The sequence below is a fragment of the Aegilops tauschii genome, chromosome 7 (assembly GCF_002575655.3).
Source record: "Aegilops tauschii subsp. strangulata cultivar AL8/78 chromosome 7, Aet v6.0, whole genome shotgun sequence".
In the NCBI taxonomy this organism is placed as follows: Eukaryota; Viridiplantae; Streptophyta; class Magnoliopsida; order Poales; family Poaceae; genus Aegilops; species Aegilops tauschii.
In genome coordinates, this window is record NC_053041.3 from 538,296,998 (window position 1) to 538,316,631 (window position 19,634).

The window sequence follows — 19,634 nt, forward strand, 5'->3', positions numbered from 1 at the left end:
GGCCGGACACACTTTCCTGGGTCATGCCCGGCCGCGGAAGATCAACACGTCGCAACCCCACCTAGGCTCAACAGAGAAGTCAACACGCCGGTCTAAATCCTATGCGCGCAGGGGTCTGGGCCCATCGCCCATTGCACACCTGCACGTTGCGTACGCGGCCGGAAGCAGACCTAGCCTAGCAGGCGTTCCAGTCCAATCCGGTGCGCGCCGCTCCGTCGCTGACATCAAGAAGAGCTTCGGCTGATACCACGACGTCGAGTGCCCATAACTGTTCCCGCGTAGTTGGTTAGTGCGTATAGACCAAATGGCCAGACTCAGATCAAATACGAAGATCTCGTTAAGCGTGTTAAGTATCCGCGAACGCCGACCAGGGCCAGGCCCACCTCTCTCCTAGGTAGTCTCAACCTGCCCTGTCGCTCTGCCATAAAGTAACAGTCGGGGGCCGTCAGGAACCCAGGCCCACCTCTACCGGGATGGAGCCACCTGTCCTTTCAGCCCCCTCATCAGAATCACTTGCGGGTACTCAACGAGCCGACCCGACTTTAGTCACCACATGTTTCATGTATATAAAGTATATATATAGTATATACCCGTGATGACCTCCCGAAGTGATCACGGCCCAGTAGTATAGCATGGCAGACGGACAAGAGTGTAGGGCCACTGATGGAACACTAGCATCCTATACTAAGCAGTAGGATAGCAGGTAAGGGTAACAACTGTAGCAACAATGACAGGCTATGCATCAGGATAGGATTAACGGAAAGCAGTAACATGCTACACTACTCTAATGCAAGCAATATAGAGAAGAATAGGCGATATCTGGTGATCAAGGGGGGGGGGCTCGCCTGGTTTCTCAGACAAGAAGGAGGGGTCATCGGTGACGTAGTCGACCACAGGGGCATCAACATCGTCACGGGGTCTAACGAAGAGAAGAGGGGGGAGAAACAGTAAATACATAGCAAGCAAGTGCATAACAGGACAACAGGCAGAGCTAGACGTGTTCTAACACGGTATGAGGTGATACCGGTGAAGGGGGGAAACATCCGGGAAAATATCCCCGGTGTTTCGCGTTTTCGGACAGATGAATCGGAGGGGAAAAGTTGCGAGTTCGCTATGCTACGGATGTGTGGCGGACGAACGGGCTGCGTTTCCGGATTCGTCTCGTCGTTCTGAGCAACTTTCATGTAGAAAGTATTTTCATCCGAGATACGGATTATTTTATATGATTTTCTAAAGATTTAATCATTTTCTAGAATTTATTAAATTAATTTAAATCAACATTATCCAGAACAGTGTTTGCTGACGTCATCATGACGTCAGCAGTCAACAGAGGTGTTGACTGGTCAAACTGACGTGTGGGCCCAGTGGCACCCACCTGTCATACACTGTTAGGTTAATTAGGGTTTAGGTTAAACTAATTACTGTCTAATTAAACTAATAGGTTAATTAGATTAATTAAATAGGATTAATTGACTTAATTAATTTAGTTAGTTAATTAATTAATTAAATTTATTATTATTATTATTTTATTATTATTATTTTCTTTTAATTTAAATTAAAATTTTTTTAATCATTTTTTATTAAAACTTTCTCTGGGCGGGGCCCATGTGTCATAGGCCCCAGGGGCCTTAGTGGGTTCGGGCGCGGGGGCAGCCCGAGCGGGCGGAGTTCCAGGGGTGGCCGCACCCGGCAGCGCGTCGGAGCAGAGGAGGCCGCTGGCCATGGCGCAGCCCAGGCGGCCGGAGCGACGACGGGACGGCGATGGCGCGCGACCGCATGGCAGTAGCAGCTGCGGGGACTGGTGGAGCGGCGAGACGACGAGGTGGGGCGCAAGGCGGGGGGTCGCCGTGATTGGGTCGTCGGACGCGGGTGCGGTCAGGGCCGGACCGGGTGGCTGCGCGGTGGCGCGGGCAGTGCCGCGCCGGAGCAGCAACGAGCAGGGGGGAGAGGCGCACGAGGCACGCTGCAAGCGGGCGCAAGGTGCGGCGGCCGGAGCAGCGCAGTGCAGAGGGCGCGGCCCCGCGGCGGTGCGCCCGTGCAGCGCAGGGGTACGGCGAGCGGCGCGGTGAACGCGGGAAAAGAGGAGGGAAACGGGGGCCGCTCACAGCGTTGCCGAGAAGGGGGGGTCGACATGGCTTGTGGAGGAGGACGGGGACGCGAGATCCAGCGACGACGGAGGAGCTCCGGCGAATGGCGCTCGGCGACGGCGGTTCGGGGCGGCGTCGAGGTCGTGGCCCGAACCAGTTATGGATCGGGGAGGGGGTGAGGACGGGGCGACGACGATCCGGCGACAGGAAGGGCGGCGACAGTTGGTGTCGAAGGGGCTCGGGAACGCTCCCTCGATCCAGATCGGATCTAGAGGGGGGAGCGACGTGGGGAGGAAGGAGTGTGGGGTAGTGGGTGCGGGGGTTAGGGTTCGGTGGTGAGGGGGGGGGGGCAGCCTAAGGAGGCCAAGGGAGTGGGTGGACCGGCCTCTTAGCGGCCAGGTGTGGGCGGCTGGGCCGAGGCCCAGTTGGGCCAAGGGGGTTCTCTGCCCTGTGTGTGTGTTTTGTTTTATTTATTTTTCTTTTCTATTTTCTTTTAGTTTCCTTTTAATTTTTTTTAGCGAAATACCAAAATGGCACCTAATTTGATGTTACCAAATATGCCACAGCCACACTAACTTGCTACCCAAACTAAATTAGTTTTGTAATTTTTTTGAATTTAAAAGTATTTAGATAATAGTTTTCGCTACTGTTTTATTCATCTAATAGTATTTAAATATTTTATAAAGGTGTCATTTCTCCACCATAATTATCTACGCATTATTTGGCGCAACCCGAACATTTTAGTTTTAATGTTTGAAAACTTTTACCGTTTGATTTGATTTTGAATTTTGAATTATAATCGGTTTCGAACTAACACCAGATTAATAACAGTAATCATGGTGACGTGGCATCGTTAACAGAGGTTTACTGTAGCTTAATTATCCGGGCGTCACAATTCTCCTCCACTACAAGAAATCTCGTCCCGAGATTTAAGCGGTGGAGTAAGGGGGGGGATGTGTTGGTAGCGAAAACCTAACGAGTCTTCTCGGTCTTGACTGCCCTTTCGAAGAGGTTGATCCCTTTTGTTGATGTCTTCAATTCTCTGCTTCACGTCATCATGATGAAGTCGTGATCCTTTCTTCGGAGTTTTCATTGTACATATGACGGACAAGGGGTAACTGCAGAAAAACGGACCTCCGAAAGGTTAACTGTCTGGTTGATAACATCGGGGGAAGGTGGAACGTAACTCTCGAATTGAAACTTAAGAAAATATCAATAGTAAATAAAGGAGGTATCGTGGGAAGTTTCGAGCGGGCAGGCAATCGCCCGATGCCTGAAACAAAATGTGACAGGGGTTCAGAGCAAATGGGAAAGTATTGCGTCTGGTACCAGAATAGATCACTAGGCAGGTGGCCCGTGAATCACATACGAAGTCAAGCTTGAGGAATAACTTCGACAACAGGGTGTATAGGAGAGTCAGGTTTCGATCCTGTGGAACTGTGGGTTATGGGCCCACCATGTGGGTTAAAAGTAGGAAGGGCGGAGACGTCTTGCGTGATCACGTAAGCAAGGCATGTCAGAGGATAGCATGCCTTTTATGTCGGCAACAACATCGGTACCAAGGGTGAGGGACGAAGAGAACCATTTTCCTGCTCGTCGAAACGAGGCGGACCAATAGGCAAAGTTCTCGTCCATCGGTGGTTACCGGAATATCATCGACAATAGTAACAGGGTCTTACTGACAGAATTGTACACCGAGGTGTTTACATAAGCAGGAGAATACTACTGCTTAGATCATATAGATCACCAGAAAGGTTAAACCAAACAATGGAAAGGAAAATATGATTATCAGATTAAACAGAACAATGGAAAGGAAAATGTGTTTAAACACATATTTCAAGGGTATATCCTTCCCAAGGACAAGCAGGGCATGATATCCGTGACATGATATAATGTAGAAAACCATTTAGGTAAGGGGAGAGGAATTTCATGTCATTACCCAAACAACGGTGTTTGGATAATTGAGCAAGAAACATTTAGCATTGGGCTTCAAATGTTCTTATTGAAAATCGGAGTACCACAGACATGCTTCGAGATAGCATTGACATGGTCATTAGGTAAAGATCAGGCTATGGATACACAAAGGATCCATCAGGAACAACTTATGGAATAAGTCTTACAATTTCCTCATGGAAGAATGGCTAACCTTGGTAAAGAGGATACTATATCAATAGGTCATCCGGCCATGTGTGCTAGGCATGACATCATCTTACCGGGTTATATAAAGACCAATGTTATAACTCTTGGAATTACGTTCCAACCATCATTTCTGACCAAGATTTAGATCAGATTGGTGTCAGGATACCTCAGACTCAGGATGCCTGAGAAGAAAGGTGCAACACAAATTGTCGAGGTGACATTGTATGATTCTCGGGAATTAAACCATGGAAGCGAGTTCCGGAACAAGAGTTCATCATTAAATCAAGGAGAGGATGAGGGGGTGGCTCATGGACTCAGCGACAATTCCTCGAGATTTCCAAAAAGATGGATTTCCATAATCATGTGAACAAGGAGATAACATTTGTCAGATCAAATGGTATAATGATGTATGCTCGAGGAAAACATACACGATTAAACATTGGTTGAAAGGTGCACCCAAAATATGGGCTGGGTTGCACGACTAACGTCGGAATGGTGATTCAATAATCAATAGTCTAAGAATGAACGGCCGACCATTAACTTCAAAGCAATAGGGTTGCTAGAAGGGCAGGATCCAAACAGCACCGCTCACTTGTTGGTACCACGGTTGGAATCAACACGAGGACCCAAGAAGGAATGGTGATGGTGAGAAGTATCACCATACCAAGATTTCTTAAGAGGTGGTGAAATTCTCACAACATTGAGGACAAAAGAGATGTTAATGTTCCAAGGTAAAGAAGAATAATTCCTGGATAGCAAGGAACTTAAAGTTCATTCAAACAAGACCAAGTCTGTGTTTGAAAGGAAGGTATGGATGTGGTCGATGATAGCACAGATCATCGAGGGACAAGCATGGAATTTCTCATCATGAGTTCAATTGATATCTCGGAAGAAGTTAAAATGTTGACGATGATCACGACACACTTGTCGAGAGGTTTCTTGAAGACGTAATCGATCAGCGACGACATCAAGTCAAAGGAATGATGAAGCGGAAGGTTATTGGAACCATGGGTAGAACACAAACTTGAAATCAAGCTTGTTGTTCAAGGCGAACTGATATGACGAGGAAGATCGACGTAAGCTTAGCTCATCATCGAAAGTTGTGTTCCGGGAAGGACCAGGTAGCACAGTTAAAATTTAGCACGCTAATGATATAGCCGATCAGGCTAGGAATGACTTAAATGATTATTAAACTCGTAAGCAACGAAAATTACTTAGAGTTATTGAATCGGAGTGCGGACTCGATTCACTATTCGGTGTTCTCGGTTGACAAACAACCCAGAACCCATGAAGTGACAAAGACAAGGTAAGGTAGTACTTCATCAAAGTTTATAAGATGTAGTGCAATGGTAAGATATCCTCGAGATACCAGGGGTAATACTCAAAGGTAGATGATAATAGAGGTTGGGCAGGCGTATTGACCTGCAGAAGACAAGTGATTTAACTTGTCCAAGAAATGGTATTTAAAGGAGAACATGGTCGGAAACCACGATCATAAATGATCGAACCACGGATACAAGATGAACTTATAACAAGGAGGGTAATTATTTTTACGAGCAGCTTCCATGATAAGTTATACATCGTGTCCATGGGCATGAACGCAAGGTTCAAGGTCGACTCCCACTTCTTCAATGTATAACCTTCCATTCACTTCTCGCATTCGATGAAGTTGTATGGTAGAAAATTATCTGGTAAAATACCAGAAGAGTATGACCCGTGAAAACTTTCAAGTTCACACATATTAAGGAAGGCATAGGTTCAACCCATCAGGGCATCTTAGGAACATAAACCACAAACTTCGGAGTAAATAATACAAGTTCGAAAGTACAGCATGGTTCACAAAGCAGAGGATACAATTTACCAAAAGCATTATGTATCCGAGGAAAAGCTCACAAGCTTATTTAATATGAAGGACATTGTCGGATAACATCCGACAAAGGGTCTAATGTGAGTAACGGTACTCAACCATAAGAAGAAAGAATGCAAATGCATCGGTTTATAGAACATTTGAATACTTCAAAGTTCAAATGCAAAAGAATTATGATTTCCAAATCAGGGGATCAGAAGCAACGCTCTGATTAAGGATGGATACGTTGAGTAGGCTTAGGGGTACAATCGACGGCAATTGGATTGGTTGAGAACCAGCTCATGTTTAAAATGACGTCTGAGCCGGAAAGATAATTTAAAAGGATCAACTGATGATTGCGTGCATTTGCACTCATGTTGAATCAAAAGGATCAAAATGACAGTGCCTAAGGATACTAACGAATATTGCCAAACATATGGAAAGCATCCATCATGCAAGCAGACAAGTATTGCAGAGCAATAAGCTACTAAGGATTTTTGGAGGATCGAATAGTATTTCGAAGACCATTGTGAAACACATGAACAACTGGGGAATGAGCGGATACTCGATAAGTGCGAGAATTATCCGTAAGGGTATTCAGGTGACAAAGAACATCAAGGCAGTAAGCTCAAAGGATTATCGAAACAACGACGAGTATTTCAGGCTATCTTGTAATAACAAGACCAACTGGGGATGAATGTAAGAATAACAACTGCAAGTAGTTATCCATAAGGGTTGACGGTGGAAGGGGAATTGCAAACGCGATGAACACAAGTTCTTGGGTTAACAGCGGAAAGTATCTTCAGGGTCTTCACGTGCTGCAGATGATCATCAGTAAGGGGCTCTCCGGGTGAAAGTGATAACGAGATCCTAATGTTAGATTTAGCAAAATTTATTTAACCCGAATAGAAGAGAGATCAGAGTCCCAGAGTATAGACAAGGAGTAAAAGATCCTAGTACCACCCAATGGCGACGTGGGCCCATAAGACACACAGCCATGTTAGTAAAAACTTTTCCAATGACTAGACTCGACTTCGGCTAAGGAGTTGGAAAGGGGGATTCCTACAGGCAGTCGGCTCTGATACCAACTTGTGACGCCCCCGATTTGACCGTACACTAATCATGCACGCAAATGTGTACGATCAAGATCAGGGACTCACGGGAAGATATCACAACACAATCTAAAACATAAATAAGTCATACAAGCATCATAATACAAGCCAGGGGCCTCGAGGGCTCGAATACAAGTGCTCGATCATAGACGAGTCAGCGGAAGCAACAATATCTGGGTACAGACATAAGTTAAACAAGTTTGCCTTAAGAAGGCTAGCACAAACTGGGATACAGATCGAAAGAGGCGCAGGCCTCCTGCCTGGGATCCTCCTAACTACTCCTGGTCGTCGTCAGCGGGCTGCACGTAGTAGTAGGCACCTCCAGTGTCGTAGGAGTCGTCGTCGACGGTGGCGTCTGGCTCCTGGACTCCAACATCTGGTTGCGACAACCAGGTAGAAAGGAAAGGGGGAAAAGAGGGAGAGAAGCAACCGTGAGTACTCATCCAAAGTACTCGCAAGCAAGGAGCTACACTACATATGCATGGGTATATGTGTAAAGGGCCATATCAGTGGACTGAACTGCAGAATGCCAGAATAAGATGGGGATAGCTAGTCCTGTCGAAGACTACGCTTCTGGCAGCCTCCATCTTGCAGCATGTAGAAGAGAGTAGATTGAAGTCCTCCAAGTAGCATCGCATAGCATAATCCTACCCGGCCATCCCCTCGTCGTCGCCCTGTTAGAGAGCGATCACCGGGTTGTATCTGGCACTTGGAAGGGTGTATTTTATTAAGTATCCGGTTCTAGTTGTCATAAGGTCAAGGTACAACTCCGGGTCGTCCTTTTACCGAGGGACACGGCTATTCGAATAGATAAACTTCCCCGCAGGGGTGCATCACATAACCCAACACGCTCGATCCCATTTGGCCGGACACACTTTCCTGGGTCATGCCCGGCCGCGGAAGATCAACACGTCGCAGCCCCACCTAGGCTCAACAGAGAAGTCAACACGCCGGTCTAAATCCTATGCGCGCAGGGGTCTGGGCCCATCGCCCATTGCACACCTGCACGTTGCGTAAGCGGCCGGAAGCAGACCTAGCCTAGCAGGCGTTCCAGTCCAATCCGGCGCGCGCCTCTCCGTCGCTGACGTCAAGAAGAGTTTCGGCTGATACCACGACGTCGAGTGCCCATAACTGTTCCTGCGTAGTTGGTTAGTGCGTATAGACCAAATGGCCAGACTCAGATCAAATACGAAGATCTCGTTAAGCGTGTTAAGTATCCGCGAACGCCGACCAGGGCCAGGCCCACCTCTCTCCTAGGTAGTCTCAACCTGCCCTGTCGCTCTGCCATAAAGTAACAGTCGGGGGCCGTCAGGAACCCAGGCCCACCTCTACCGGGATGGAGCCACCCGTCCTTTCAGCCCCCTCATCAGAATCACTTGCGGGTACTCAACGAGCCGACCCGACTTTAGTCACCACATGTTTCATGTATATAAAGTATATATATAGTATATACCCGTGATGACCTCCCGAAGTGATCACGGCCCAGTAGTATAGCATGGCAGACGGACAAGAGTGTAGGGCCACTGATGGAACACTAGCATCCTATACTAAGCAGTAGGATAGCAGGTAAGGGTAACAACTGTAGCAACAATGACAGGCTATGCATCAGGATAGGATTAACGGAAAGCAGTAACATGCTACACTACTCTAATGCAAGCAATATAGAGAAGAATAGGCGATATCTGGTGATCAAGGGGGGGGGCTCGCCTGGTTGCTCAGACAAGGAGGGGTCATCGGTGACGTAGTCGACCACAGGGGCATCAGCATCGTCACGGGGTCTAACGAAGAGAAGAGGGGGGAGAAACAGTAAATACATAGCAAGCAAGTGCATAACAGGACAACAGGCAGAGCTAGACGTGTTCTAACACGGTATGAGGTGATACCGGTGAAGGGGGGAAACATCCGGGAAAATATCCCCGGTGTTTCGTGTTTTCGGACAGATGAATCGGAGGGGAAAAGTTGCGAGTTCGCTATGCTACGGATGTGTGGCGGACGAACGGGCTGCGTTTCCGGATTCGTCTCGTCGTTCTGAGCAACTTTCATGTAGAAAGTATTTTCATCCGAGATACGGATTATTTTATATGATTTTCTAAAGATTTAATCATTTTCTAGAATTTATTAAATTAATTTAAATCAACATTATCCAGAACAGTGTTTGCTGACGTCATCATGACGTTAGCATGACGTCAGCAGTCAACAGAGGTGTTGACTGGTCAAACTGACGTGTGGGCCCAGTGGGACCCACCTGTCATACACTATTAGGTTAATTAGGGTTTAGGTTAAACTAATTACTGTCTAATTAAACTAATAGGTTAATTAGATTAATTAAATAGGATTAATTGACTTAATTAATTTAGTTAATTGATTAATTAATTAAATTTATTATTATTATTATTTTATTATTATTTTCTTTTAATGTAAATTAAAAAAAATTTAATCATTTTTTTATTAAAACGTTCTCTGGGCGGGACCCATGTGTCATAGGCCCCAGGGGCCTTAGTGGGTTCGGGCGCGGGGGCAGCCCGAGCGGGTGCAGGTCCAGGGGTGGGCGCACCCGGCAGCGCGTCGGAGCAGAGGAGGCCGCTGGCCATGGCGCCACCCAGGCGGCCGGAGCGACGACGGGACGGCGATGGCGCGCGACGGCATGGCAGTAGCAGCTGCGGGGACTGGTGGAGCGGCGAGACGATGAGGTGGGGCGCAAGGCGGGGGGTCGCCGTGATTGGGTCGTCGGACGCGGGTGCGGTCAGGGCCGGACCGGGCGGCTGCGCGGTGGCGCGGGCAGAGCCGCACCGGAGCAGCAACGAGCAGGGGGGAGAGGCGCACGAGGCACGCTGCAAGTGGGCGCAAGGTGCGGCGGCCGGAGCAGCGCAGTGCAGAGGGCGCGGCCCCGCGGCGGTGCGCCCGTGCAGCGCAGGGGCATGGCGAGCGGCGCGGTGAACGCGGGAAAAGAGGAGGGAAACGGGGGCGGCTCACAGCGTTGCCAAGAAGGGGGGGGGTCGACGTGGCTTGTGGAGGAGGACGGGGACGCGAGATCCAGCGACGACGGAGGAGCTCCGGCGAATGGCGCTCGGCGACGGCGGTTCGGGGCGGCGTCGAGGTCGTGGCCCGAACCAGTTATGGATCGGGGAGGGGGTGAGGACGGGGCGACGACGATCCGGCGACAGGAAAGGCGGCGGCGGTTGGTGTCGAAGGGGCTCGGGAACGCTCCCTCGATCCAGATCGGATCGAGAGGGGGGAGCGACGTGGGGAGGAAGGAGTGTGGGGTAGTGGGTGCGGGGGTTAGGGTTCGGTGGTGAGGGGGGGGGAGCCTAAGGAGGCCAAGGGAGTGGGTGGGCCGGCCTGTTAGCGGCCAGGTGGGGGCGGCTGGGCCGAGGCCCAGTTGGGCCAAGGGGGTTCTCTGCCCTGTGTGTGTGTTTTTTTTCTATTTTCTTTTAGTTTCCTTTTATTTTTGTTTTAGCGAAATACCAAAATGGCACCTAATTTGATGTTACCAAATATGCCACGGCCACACTAACTTGCTACCCAAACTAAATTAGTTTTGTAATTTTTTTGATTTTAAAAGTATTTAGATAATAGTTTTCGCTACTGTTTTATTCATCTAATAGTATTTAAGTATTTTATAAAGGTGTCGTTTCTCCACCATAATTATCTACGCATTATTTGGCACAACCCGAACATTTTAGTTTTAATGTTTGAAAACTTTTACCGTTTAATTTGATTTTGAATTATAATCGGTTTCGAACTAACACCAGATTAATAACAGTAATCATGGTGACGTGGCACCGTTAACAGAGGTTTACTGTAGCTTAATTATCCGGGCGTCACAATCATGGTCTGTACCCAAAAGGAAATTCCTCCTCATCTTGTCCATCTTTTTGATGAACCACTTGTCAGGCTGAAAACTCGTTAGGAAGAAGGTGGCCGTGGCAGTAACCACCGAATTGCTATACACTAGCCGCCCCATCCTGTTCAGCAACCTCCCCTTTCTAGGAGCCAACTTGCCCGCGACTTTGTCAAGAACCGGCTGCACCTCTGCCCTTCGAGGCTTTCTCAGACCGAGAGGGAGGCCCAAATATTGGCATGGGAAACAACCTTGAACCCCTCCGAAAACAGCCAACAGACTTGCAATGTCATAACCAGTGCAAGATATAGGGTACGCCACGGTCTTCTCACTGCTTGCGCGGAGCCCAGACGCATCCCCAAAGGCCTGCAGAATGGCATGGACAACAGCAAAATCTTGGGGGACTGGGTTAATAAACAGAGCCGCGTCGTCGGCATAGAAGCTAGATCGCACAGTCTCGCCACCCTTAAGGTTAATGGCGTCAGAATTGCCCTCTCAGTGGCCATAGATAGCACCCGTTGCAAGGGCTCCATCACAATAATAAACATCAGTGGGGATATCGAATCGCCCTGTCGCAGACCCCGTCGATGAATAAAAGGGACTCCTGGAGACCCATTTAGCATAACCCGAGAGGAAGAGGAGGCAAGAATGGTTGAGATCATGTCCCGCCAACGCTGACCAAAGCCCATTGCCTCCAAAACCTCCAGCAAGTATTCCCAACAAACTGAATCGAAAGCTTTGGCCACATCAAGTTTCAAAAACACCAGAGGAGATTTCCTAGAGTGAGCAGCCTTGATCACATTCTTTACATATAGAAAATTATCTTGGATCAATCTCCCCCTGATGAAAGCACTCTGGTTGTTAGACACGAGCCTGTGTATCTCTGGGGCCAGCCGAGCAGCCAACATTTTACTCAGAATCTTGGGCACACTGTGCATCAAGCTTATAGGGCGGTAATCACTTGCATTCTGAGCCCCGTCTCGCTTTGGCAGAAGAACTATGTTGGCCGTATTTATAATATTCCAATTTGGGGCTCGAAGGGAGTGCACGCAATTCATGGCAGCAAGAAGATCCCCCTTGATAACCGGCCAACATCTTTTGTAAAAGGCGCCCGTGAAGCCATCCGGCCCCGGTGCCTTTTCTCCATGAATCTCAAACACCGCATCGCGCAACTCTTCCTCAGAAAACGGCCGCTCAAGGTGGGTCAGATTCAAGCGCGGTAAGCCCAGGACCTCCCAGTTAAGGGATAAGGAGCGCGTGAGAGGGCAGCCCATGATCCCTTTGAAGCGGTTGAGCAAAATCTGAGCTTTTCCGGCGTGATCAGAAACCGGCCCATTGTCTCCGTTGAGCACCGGGATATGGTGGTTTGGAATTTAGTAATTTTGATTATTTCGATCTTATGAACGCAATTATGTTTTCGTACATCTGTAGTCGAAGTTGAAGATTTACGGAACACATAGAGCATTGCTGTTTTATTCATCATTTTAAGACGCAAATCCATGTGACATTCATGGGGGACTCTTCATAACCTAGCCGATTTAGAGGTGTTTGATAAACAAAACTCCAAGTAAGGTACACCTTAGCCAACAGAAAAACAAACACGAACTTCCCTTAAAAGGAGCCCCATTAGGACGTAACGATCCCATTTCTACTGTTACTCGATGCCGGATCAATCAACTGGGAGAGGACACAAGAAAGCGGCATCCCATCGATCCCCACCGATTTTCGGCAGCAGCAAAGCCTTCTTGAGCTGCTGCTGCTGCCAGTAGTTTCATCCTACTCCACCACGATCTCAGGCAGCTTCAGCATGCTTGCGTGGCCGCCGCCGCCGCACCTGCTCGCCCTGGTGCTCCGGCAACATCGCCTGGTTTCTCCGGCAGCGCCACCAGCCCGCCGGCTCGAGCACACGCCCCCCGCTTTGGTTCCGCATCCCTCGTCGCGTACCGTGTCGCAGCAGTCGGCCGGAGCTGGGGCGCAGGCTTTCGCCTTGGCGTGATGCCCGCAGCTTTCCTCCTCGTGTTCTCCGCTCTGGTGATTGCACTGGATTTGTTGTTGGTCAGCAGCTGACGCGTCGATCAGTATGGAGTGCTCTTGGACTGCCTCGGCTGAGTTGGTGTGGTGCTCATCGTGCTTCTCTTTGCACTGGCCATGGCCATGGGAAATGTTCTTGCTTGTCACCAATTGGCTGCTCGCCTCTTTGCCGTGGTGGTGGCCCTGGCCATGATCTCGACAGTGATGGCTGTCCGTGGGGTGCAGCTTGCTCGGTTCTTTGCAGTGGCTGTGGCCATGGCCATGATGATCTTCACATCCATGCTTGTGTGGGAGATGCGGGATGCCCGGCTCTTTGCCGTCACCATGCCCGTGGTGATGATGATCATCGCCGCAAGCATGGCCACCAGCAGATGAATCCGCGCAGCCGCCAGTCAAATTGCACGGACCGTCCGAGCAATGGCCATGCTTCTTGGGGTGAGAGTGAGATCCATGGTGAGAAGAAGCGCAGCATTTCTTCCCCCTCCCGCCGTCTCCCCCCCTCAGCAACATCATGCTGTACATGATCACCAGCAAGCACGTGCCGACGTCCGCCAGCACGGCCGCCCAGACGAGCGGGTGCCCGGCGAGCGCGAGCCCGACGATGGCGAGCTTCGTGGCGACCGAGAAGACGATGTTGGTGACGATGGTCCGGCGCGTCCTCCTCGCCAGCCGGATGGCCTTGGGGATCCTGCGGACGTCGTTGGACATGAGCGTGACGTGGCTCGTCTCCATGGCGACGGCCGAGCCGGACACGCCCATGGAGACGCCGACGTCGGCCCTGGCCAGCGCCGGGGCGTCGTTCATGCCGTCGCCGATCATCAGCGTGGAGCCGTCCCTCGCCTTGAGCTCGTCGACGATCCGCACCTTGTCCTCCGGCAAAAGTTCAGAGTGAACCTCAGCTAGAACATTTCCCAGCTGGAAGAAACACACTAGTTAGTTAGAGGCTGTTTGGTCCTAGAAATGAAGAGAGTTTACGACTGCAAGAGATTTTATTTTTACCTGGTTCTGGGCATAGGTGGCAGCGGCAGCACTATCACCTGTGAGCATCACCGACTTGATGCCCATTGATCTCAGCTCCCTGATGGCTTCGGCCGATCCAGTTCGACAGACGTCCGAGAGACCGAATAGCCCGACCAACTCCTTGTTGCAGGCCACGTATCCAACGGTGACCCCTTTGATGTCATTTACTTCTGGAACTAGAACATGGAAAGATTCGAACAAGATTATTTAGGAGCTCATGAAATCGTCGTGTTTGAGACTTTGAGTGAAACAAACAAAGGAATTAAGCTGCTAAGCATCCTTCGAAAGTGACTTTTTTAGGGATCCTTTCAAAGTGAGTTCAGTGGTCACTAGCAGCAGAACTCCTGGATGGGAATGGATGCAGACTCTGTTTCTTATTTCACAGTAAGTTCAGTGGTAAACTAAACTAGCAACAGAACATGTACTGTCGTACTGACATACTCCTTTATAAAAGCATATGTACTTGACACAAGATCCACATTTCTTTACCAACCTGTTTCACATGAAGCCCTCGACAAGATTCTTCTGTTCCCAATGTACACGCCTTGTCCGTCGATTTCACCGTAAATCCCCTCACCAGGGTAAATCTGAAATTCCATGACATTCTCCGAGTTTGGTTCCACGGAGTTTGATCGAGCATAATCAACAAGGGCAGCTGCCATTGGGTGGCTCGACCTGCTCTCCACGCTCGACACCCTGCAGAATCCATGAAATTAAGTACATATACATAAATAGGCAACACCACACAAGAAACTTACTGAAAACAAAAGTGCCAGAAGAAGTTGATCCAGTTCAGAGTGTGACATGTACAGGGAAGTGACACTCACTCACCAGTTGAGAAGTTGGTGCCTCGGAACACGTTCTCCGATTGCCCGGAACTCCGCCACAGAGAACTCTCCGCTGCTAATCGTGCCAGTTTTGTCGAAAGCCGCGACTTTGATCCCGGCCAAGGACTCGAGCACATCCCCTCCCTTGATGAGCAGCCCGGTTCTCGCGGCCTTGAGCAGCGCGCAGAAGGTGGCGACCGGCGTGGAGAGAACCAGAGCGCACGGGCAGGCGCTCACCAGGAGGACCAGGGCCAGCTGAAACCAGTGCCTCAGGTTGTGTGCTCTCACGATCACGGGCGTCGCCGCCACCGCCGCTGCCATGACGATCACCGCTGCAGGTGCACTCATGGAAAACAGTGAGAAAAGAAAACCCAAATGATGAACTATTTTTGTACAAGTATCTAAATCTGTCTAGCAGCTTATATACCAGGAGTGTAATACTTAGCGCAGGTGTCGATGAGCCTCTGCGTCTCGGATCTGCTGTTCTGTGCTTCCTCAACCAGCCTCGCCATCTTGGCCACCGCCGAGTTGTCGGCCATGGCTGTTGTCCTCACCGAAATGTAGCCTGAAATCACCATTGCCAGGAATGTATACAGAGCACAGACAAAATCAACACAGATTATTTTCTTTTCTTTTTAACCGGACAAAACTGAGACAATGTCTGTCAGCACGTACCGTCTATGTTGAGGGTGCCGGCCCAGACCTCCGAGTCCGTCTGTTTGGCCACCGGGAAGGACTCTCCGGTGAGGGTCTGCTCGTCGACCTCGCTCCGCCCGTCGACGACGACGCCGTCTATCGGAACGACCTCCCCCGCCTTCACGGCTATCACCGTGTTGACCTTCACGTCCTGCGCCGCGACCACCTGCCCCGTCTCTGCCAGCACAGCGTTCTGTGGTGCCATGCTCATCAGCGACGACATCCCGGCAGTGGCCTGTACACGTCAACGGAGCATCTAATTATCTTCTTACATGGAAAAGGGTAGCACGCACCTAGCTAGTGCCTTTAAGAACATGTAGTACAAAGAGATGTATTGCTTTTAGCAGGGGACTAATGGGAAAGTTGCATTTTACCTGCCAACCTTCTTTCCAAGGAATAACTAGGTTACTTCCCTAAAAAAAAAAAGGAATACTAGGTTCCCTGATTATCTAACTCCACTAGGCATAAAGCACTTGTTGTCTCTTGGCTGACAATTTCTTTGTAAAGATGAGCAATGGCAGACCAAAAATCTCTTGGTAAAGATGTATGGGGGGCTGGCTAGCTAGTGCACGTCCAGATCCCACAAGCCTCTAACGTCGTAAAGGAATGGATGGACCCCTTCACTGCTAAGTGGGTTCTAACGAGAGGACCTCGGCAATCATGCAACTGTTTCTTCTTTTGAGCCTAAAGATCCTCCAACTATTCCTTTTTCTTTCTTCCCTTTTTAGTTTTAACGATGAAACTTGATTTTGTGTATGTGTGGTTGCATGAGAGCGAGAGGGAAAGGGAAGAGATTGTGAGACCTTGCAGCTCGCCCTTGTCTCGAGCCACTCCGCCGTGGTGAAGAGGAAGACGATGAAGCCGGCCTCGGAGTAGTCCTTGAGTGCAACTGCCCCACCAACTGCAAGCAAAGTAAAACATGTAAGAAAGCCAGCTCTTTGCATTCATTGGCCGCCTGCCAAAATTGTGGGTGAAGCATCTTAACGGAAACGGTTGAGGATAGTACGATCGATGGGTATGTGATGAAATGACAACATCATGTGTCATCCTAGATGCATGCATGAGAAGATGTGCGATCGATCGATGTAAGTAGTAAGTAAACGAAGTGATGGCAAGAAATTCTAGTTACAACTCTCGCTTCAATTTGTACACTATATATAGCTACAAATAGATGCCTTGAGCTACCTCTTGTAAGATGTCATGACACAATCAACTCCCGAATTTGTTTCGCAAAAATAAAAACCAACTCCCGAATTTTACATATTTTTCTACCATATTTTAGATATTTTCTACTGACAGATAAGGAGAGATCCTCCCTTCGAGAGGAATGTACTGGATGCAAAGTCCTTTTTTTTTCCAAGGAAAGAGGAGAATGTTCTCGGCCTCTACCTCGAGTGATGCACACAACTTTTCAGTATGAAAAAACAAAGCAAAACATGTTATCCAGTTGCATGTATCGTTTCAATCATGCATATCTAAAAAGTATCCCTTGTCTAACTAATAAAAAGCCCCGTTTTCTCAGAATTGTTTCTTTAGGGATCTCGGAATTGATTCTACTCCCTCCATTCGTAAATGTAAGTCTTTTTAGATATTTCAATATGGACTACATACGGAGCAATATGAGTGAATCTACACTCTAAACTACATCTATATACATCAGTATGTAGTCCATAGTGAAATCTATAGAAAGACTTGTATTTAAGAACGAAGCGAGTAGCGAGTGGTATGCAAACAAAATATCTAAAAATAATGACCGAAATGAAATGTTACTTTCGTGCTAAAGGAATCTGATACCCTATCTGGGTGACATGACACGACCACACCCGCATCCACACTTACCTGCGATGAGCATGAGAATATTGACGTCGAGGGTGAGCCTCCGCGCGGCGGCGACGCTTCTGAGGACGATGGGCGGCAGGCCGGCGGCCGTGGCGACGAGCGCGAGCCACCTCAGCGGGTGCCAGAAGTGCTGGAAGAGCGAGGCGACCAGAAGGACCCCGCAGAGGAGCACGTAGGGGCTCGGCCATTTGTTGATCTTGTTCTGGCCTGCGCCGCCGTATGCCCGCACCGACGCCTCTAGCCTTGCCTGGTTCAGCGCCTTGACTGAAACGACAGAAAGGAAGGAGCGGCCGGAAAAAAGCTTCAGTTTCTGTATGTGTGCATTGTTGCGTTGCGGATACGTAGTACAAAGTTATGGCTAAGTAACAATTAATATGGATAGGATCCAAGGATCCATAATATATAAGCATTTTTTGACACTAGCGTAGTATAAAAGACGCTCTTATGTTATGGGACGGTCACATCATATAAAAGCATTTTTGACACTAGCGTAGTATAAAAAGCGCTCTTATATTATAAGACAGAGGGAGTAAAACTTTCAGTACACCCCTACGTTGACTTATCTGACACAACTCGACCAGTAGTGGTTCACGACTGTGGACTCGTGGTTGGTTGTTCAATTGTGTGTACTTTTATCGACGGGTAGTATGTGCAATGAATAAATATTTTTTTGGGTCGAGAAGGAGAATAGTAAAAGAGCAGGAACACATATTTTTTTTGGTGTGGATAGGTTTCAGTCGACTGAGACTTGACCAAGTCTAGGTCAAGTGACATATATAACACGTAAGAAAGATTTTTTTTTTAAAATTACACGGATCTACATGTAAGATCGTGCGGATATAGCATCAACTGAAACTTGGTTAAGGACTGAGGTTTAGCGATCCCTTTCTTTTTTCGAGAATCAGCTGAGACACATTTGCATCCGGTTCAAGAAGAAGCGCACGAAAAGCCAAAGTGAGGTGAACCAGGAGGAAAGCGATGCGTTGATCCCCTTACCTATCTGGGACTGGGAGATGGTGGCGGCGTCGTGCACGACGATCACCGTCCGGGACGGCACGACGACGGTGACCTTGTGCACGCCGGCGAGCGGCTCGAGCAGCTTCTCCACCAGCGGCACCTCGGACGGGCAGCAGATGCCCAGCACGTCGAAGTAGCTCTTCTCCTGCTTGCCCGCCGCCATGATCCCCCTCACACTCTTGGTGTGCTTTTGGTCCTCTAGAAAAAAGAACCTGCACCTGCACGCACGTGATACGCGCCGGCAGCAAGTGAGTGGACAAGGAGGGGGCGGCGGCGGCGGCGGCAACAAGCAATCTTGGCGTGCTTCTCGCGCTAGTGTGGCGTGGGTGGTTCACGGATTAACGAATGGGATGGAACCTTAGCCGGCTCTCGCCATGAACTTACACCAGACCCGCCGACCCGCTTCGCGCCCTCGTAGCCGTATGCGACCTGCCGGCTGGCGTCGCAGTTGGAGGCGGAAGCAGGGAGGCAGGATGTGTGGTGCTGGGGCGCTAGCTTGGCTGCGGGACTTCTTGGGAGGGGGCCGAGAGTATTTATGGAGGATCCTGTGCAGTGCAGTGGACACAGGGGTCTTGGGGAGAGAGAGAGATAGAGGGAGGGATAGGTGGATGCTGACGAAGGGAGCACTGAGGCGGCGGACTGGAGAGCTCGGCAACGCCAACCCTGCCTTTTTCATCGCCAAGGGCTTGTCCTTGATTAATCTGACACAGAAGTTCACTCTGAGATGGCTCCAACAGCTCTGAGGCGTGCTGGCGACGCAGGCGGCGCGGAGGCTGGCGGGCCGGCTGGGGCCGCGGGTCGCGGCGAGGCGGAGGTTTGGACGGAGGTGCGGGCGTCGGGGCGTCTGGCGCCCTCCTCCCCCCTCCCCCCCGGTCGCCGGCTTCAGGTGCGGCGGCGACGTCGGTGCTGGGATGGGGCGGGAGCCGCTTCTGGGCGCTTTCGGAGGTAAGCGACAGTGAGATTTCGGAGGCGGAGGACGGCGAGTGTGGTGACAGGCGAGGTGGCGGGGCGCTGCCATCGTTTGGTGACTTTGTGGCCCGTGCAGAGGAGCTAGGGGGCTCGCTCAGGGCGGGGCGGCGCCGGGCGTTCGCGCCTGGTGGCCGCGGTGCTCGTCGGCCAGGGAGGCCGGGGAGGGCACCGATGCGGTCCGTGGCGGAGCAGCCGCGGCCGTTGGCAGGC

The 19,634-nt window shown here is 49.9% G+C and overlaps 1 protein-coding gene across 2 annotated transcripts; it reads right to left on the minus strand.

The window, feature by feature from the left end:
• Positions 1-12,469: 12,469 nt before the first annotated feature.
• On the minus strand, positions 12,470-19,018 carry LOC109756025 (cadmium/zinc-transporting ATPase HMA2). Of its 2 annotated transcripts, XM_020314896.4 has the most exons (10): positions 18,840-19,018; positions 18,435-18,673; positions 17,439-17,702; positions 16,403-16,500; positions 15,579-15,834; positions 15,331-15,468; positions 14,908-15,235; positions 14,570-14,772; positions 14,056-14,252; positions 12,470-13,971 (listed from the first exon to the last, which is right to left on the minus strand). In XM_020314896.4, exons 2-10 carry the CDS (start codon positions 18,616-18,618, stop codon positions 12,802-12,804), a joined length of 2,838 nt encoding a protein of 945 aa, XP_020170485.1. In that variant the 5' UTR covers positions 18,619-18,673; positions 18,840-19,018; the 3' UTR covers positions 12,470-12,801. The 2 variants fall into 2 exon arrangements, with proteins under 2 accessions (XP_020170485.1, XP_045086833.1); XM_045230898.2 differs by having other exon boundaries at positions 18,435-18,907.
• Between the last annotated feature and the right edge of the window lie 616 nt (positions 19,019-19,634).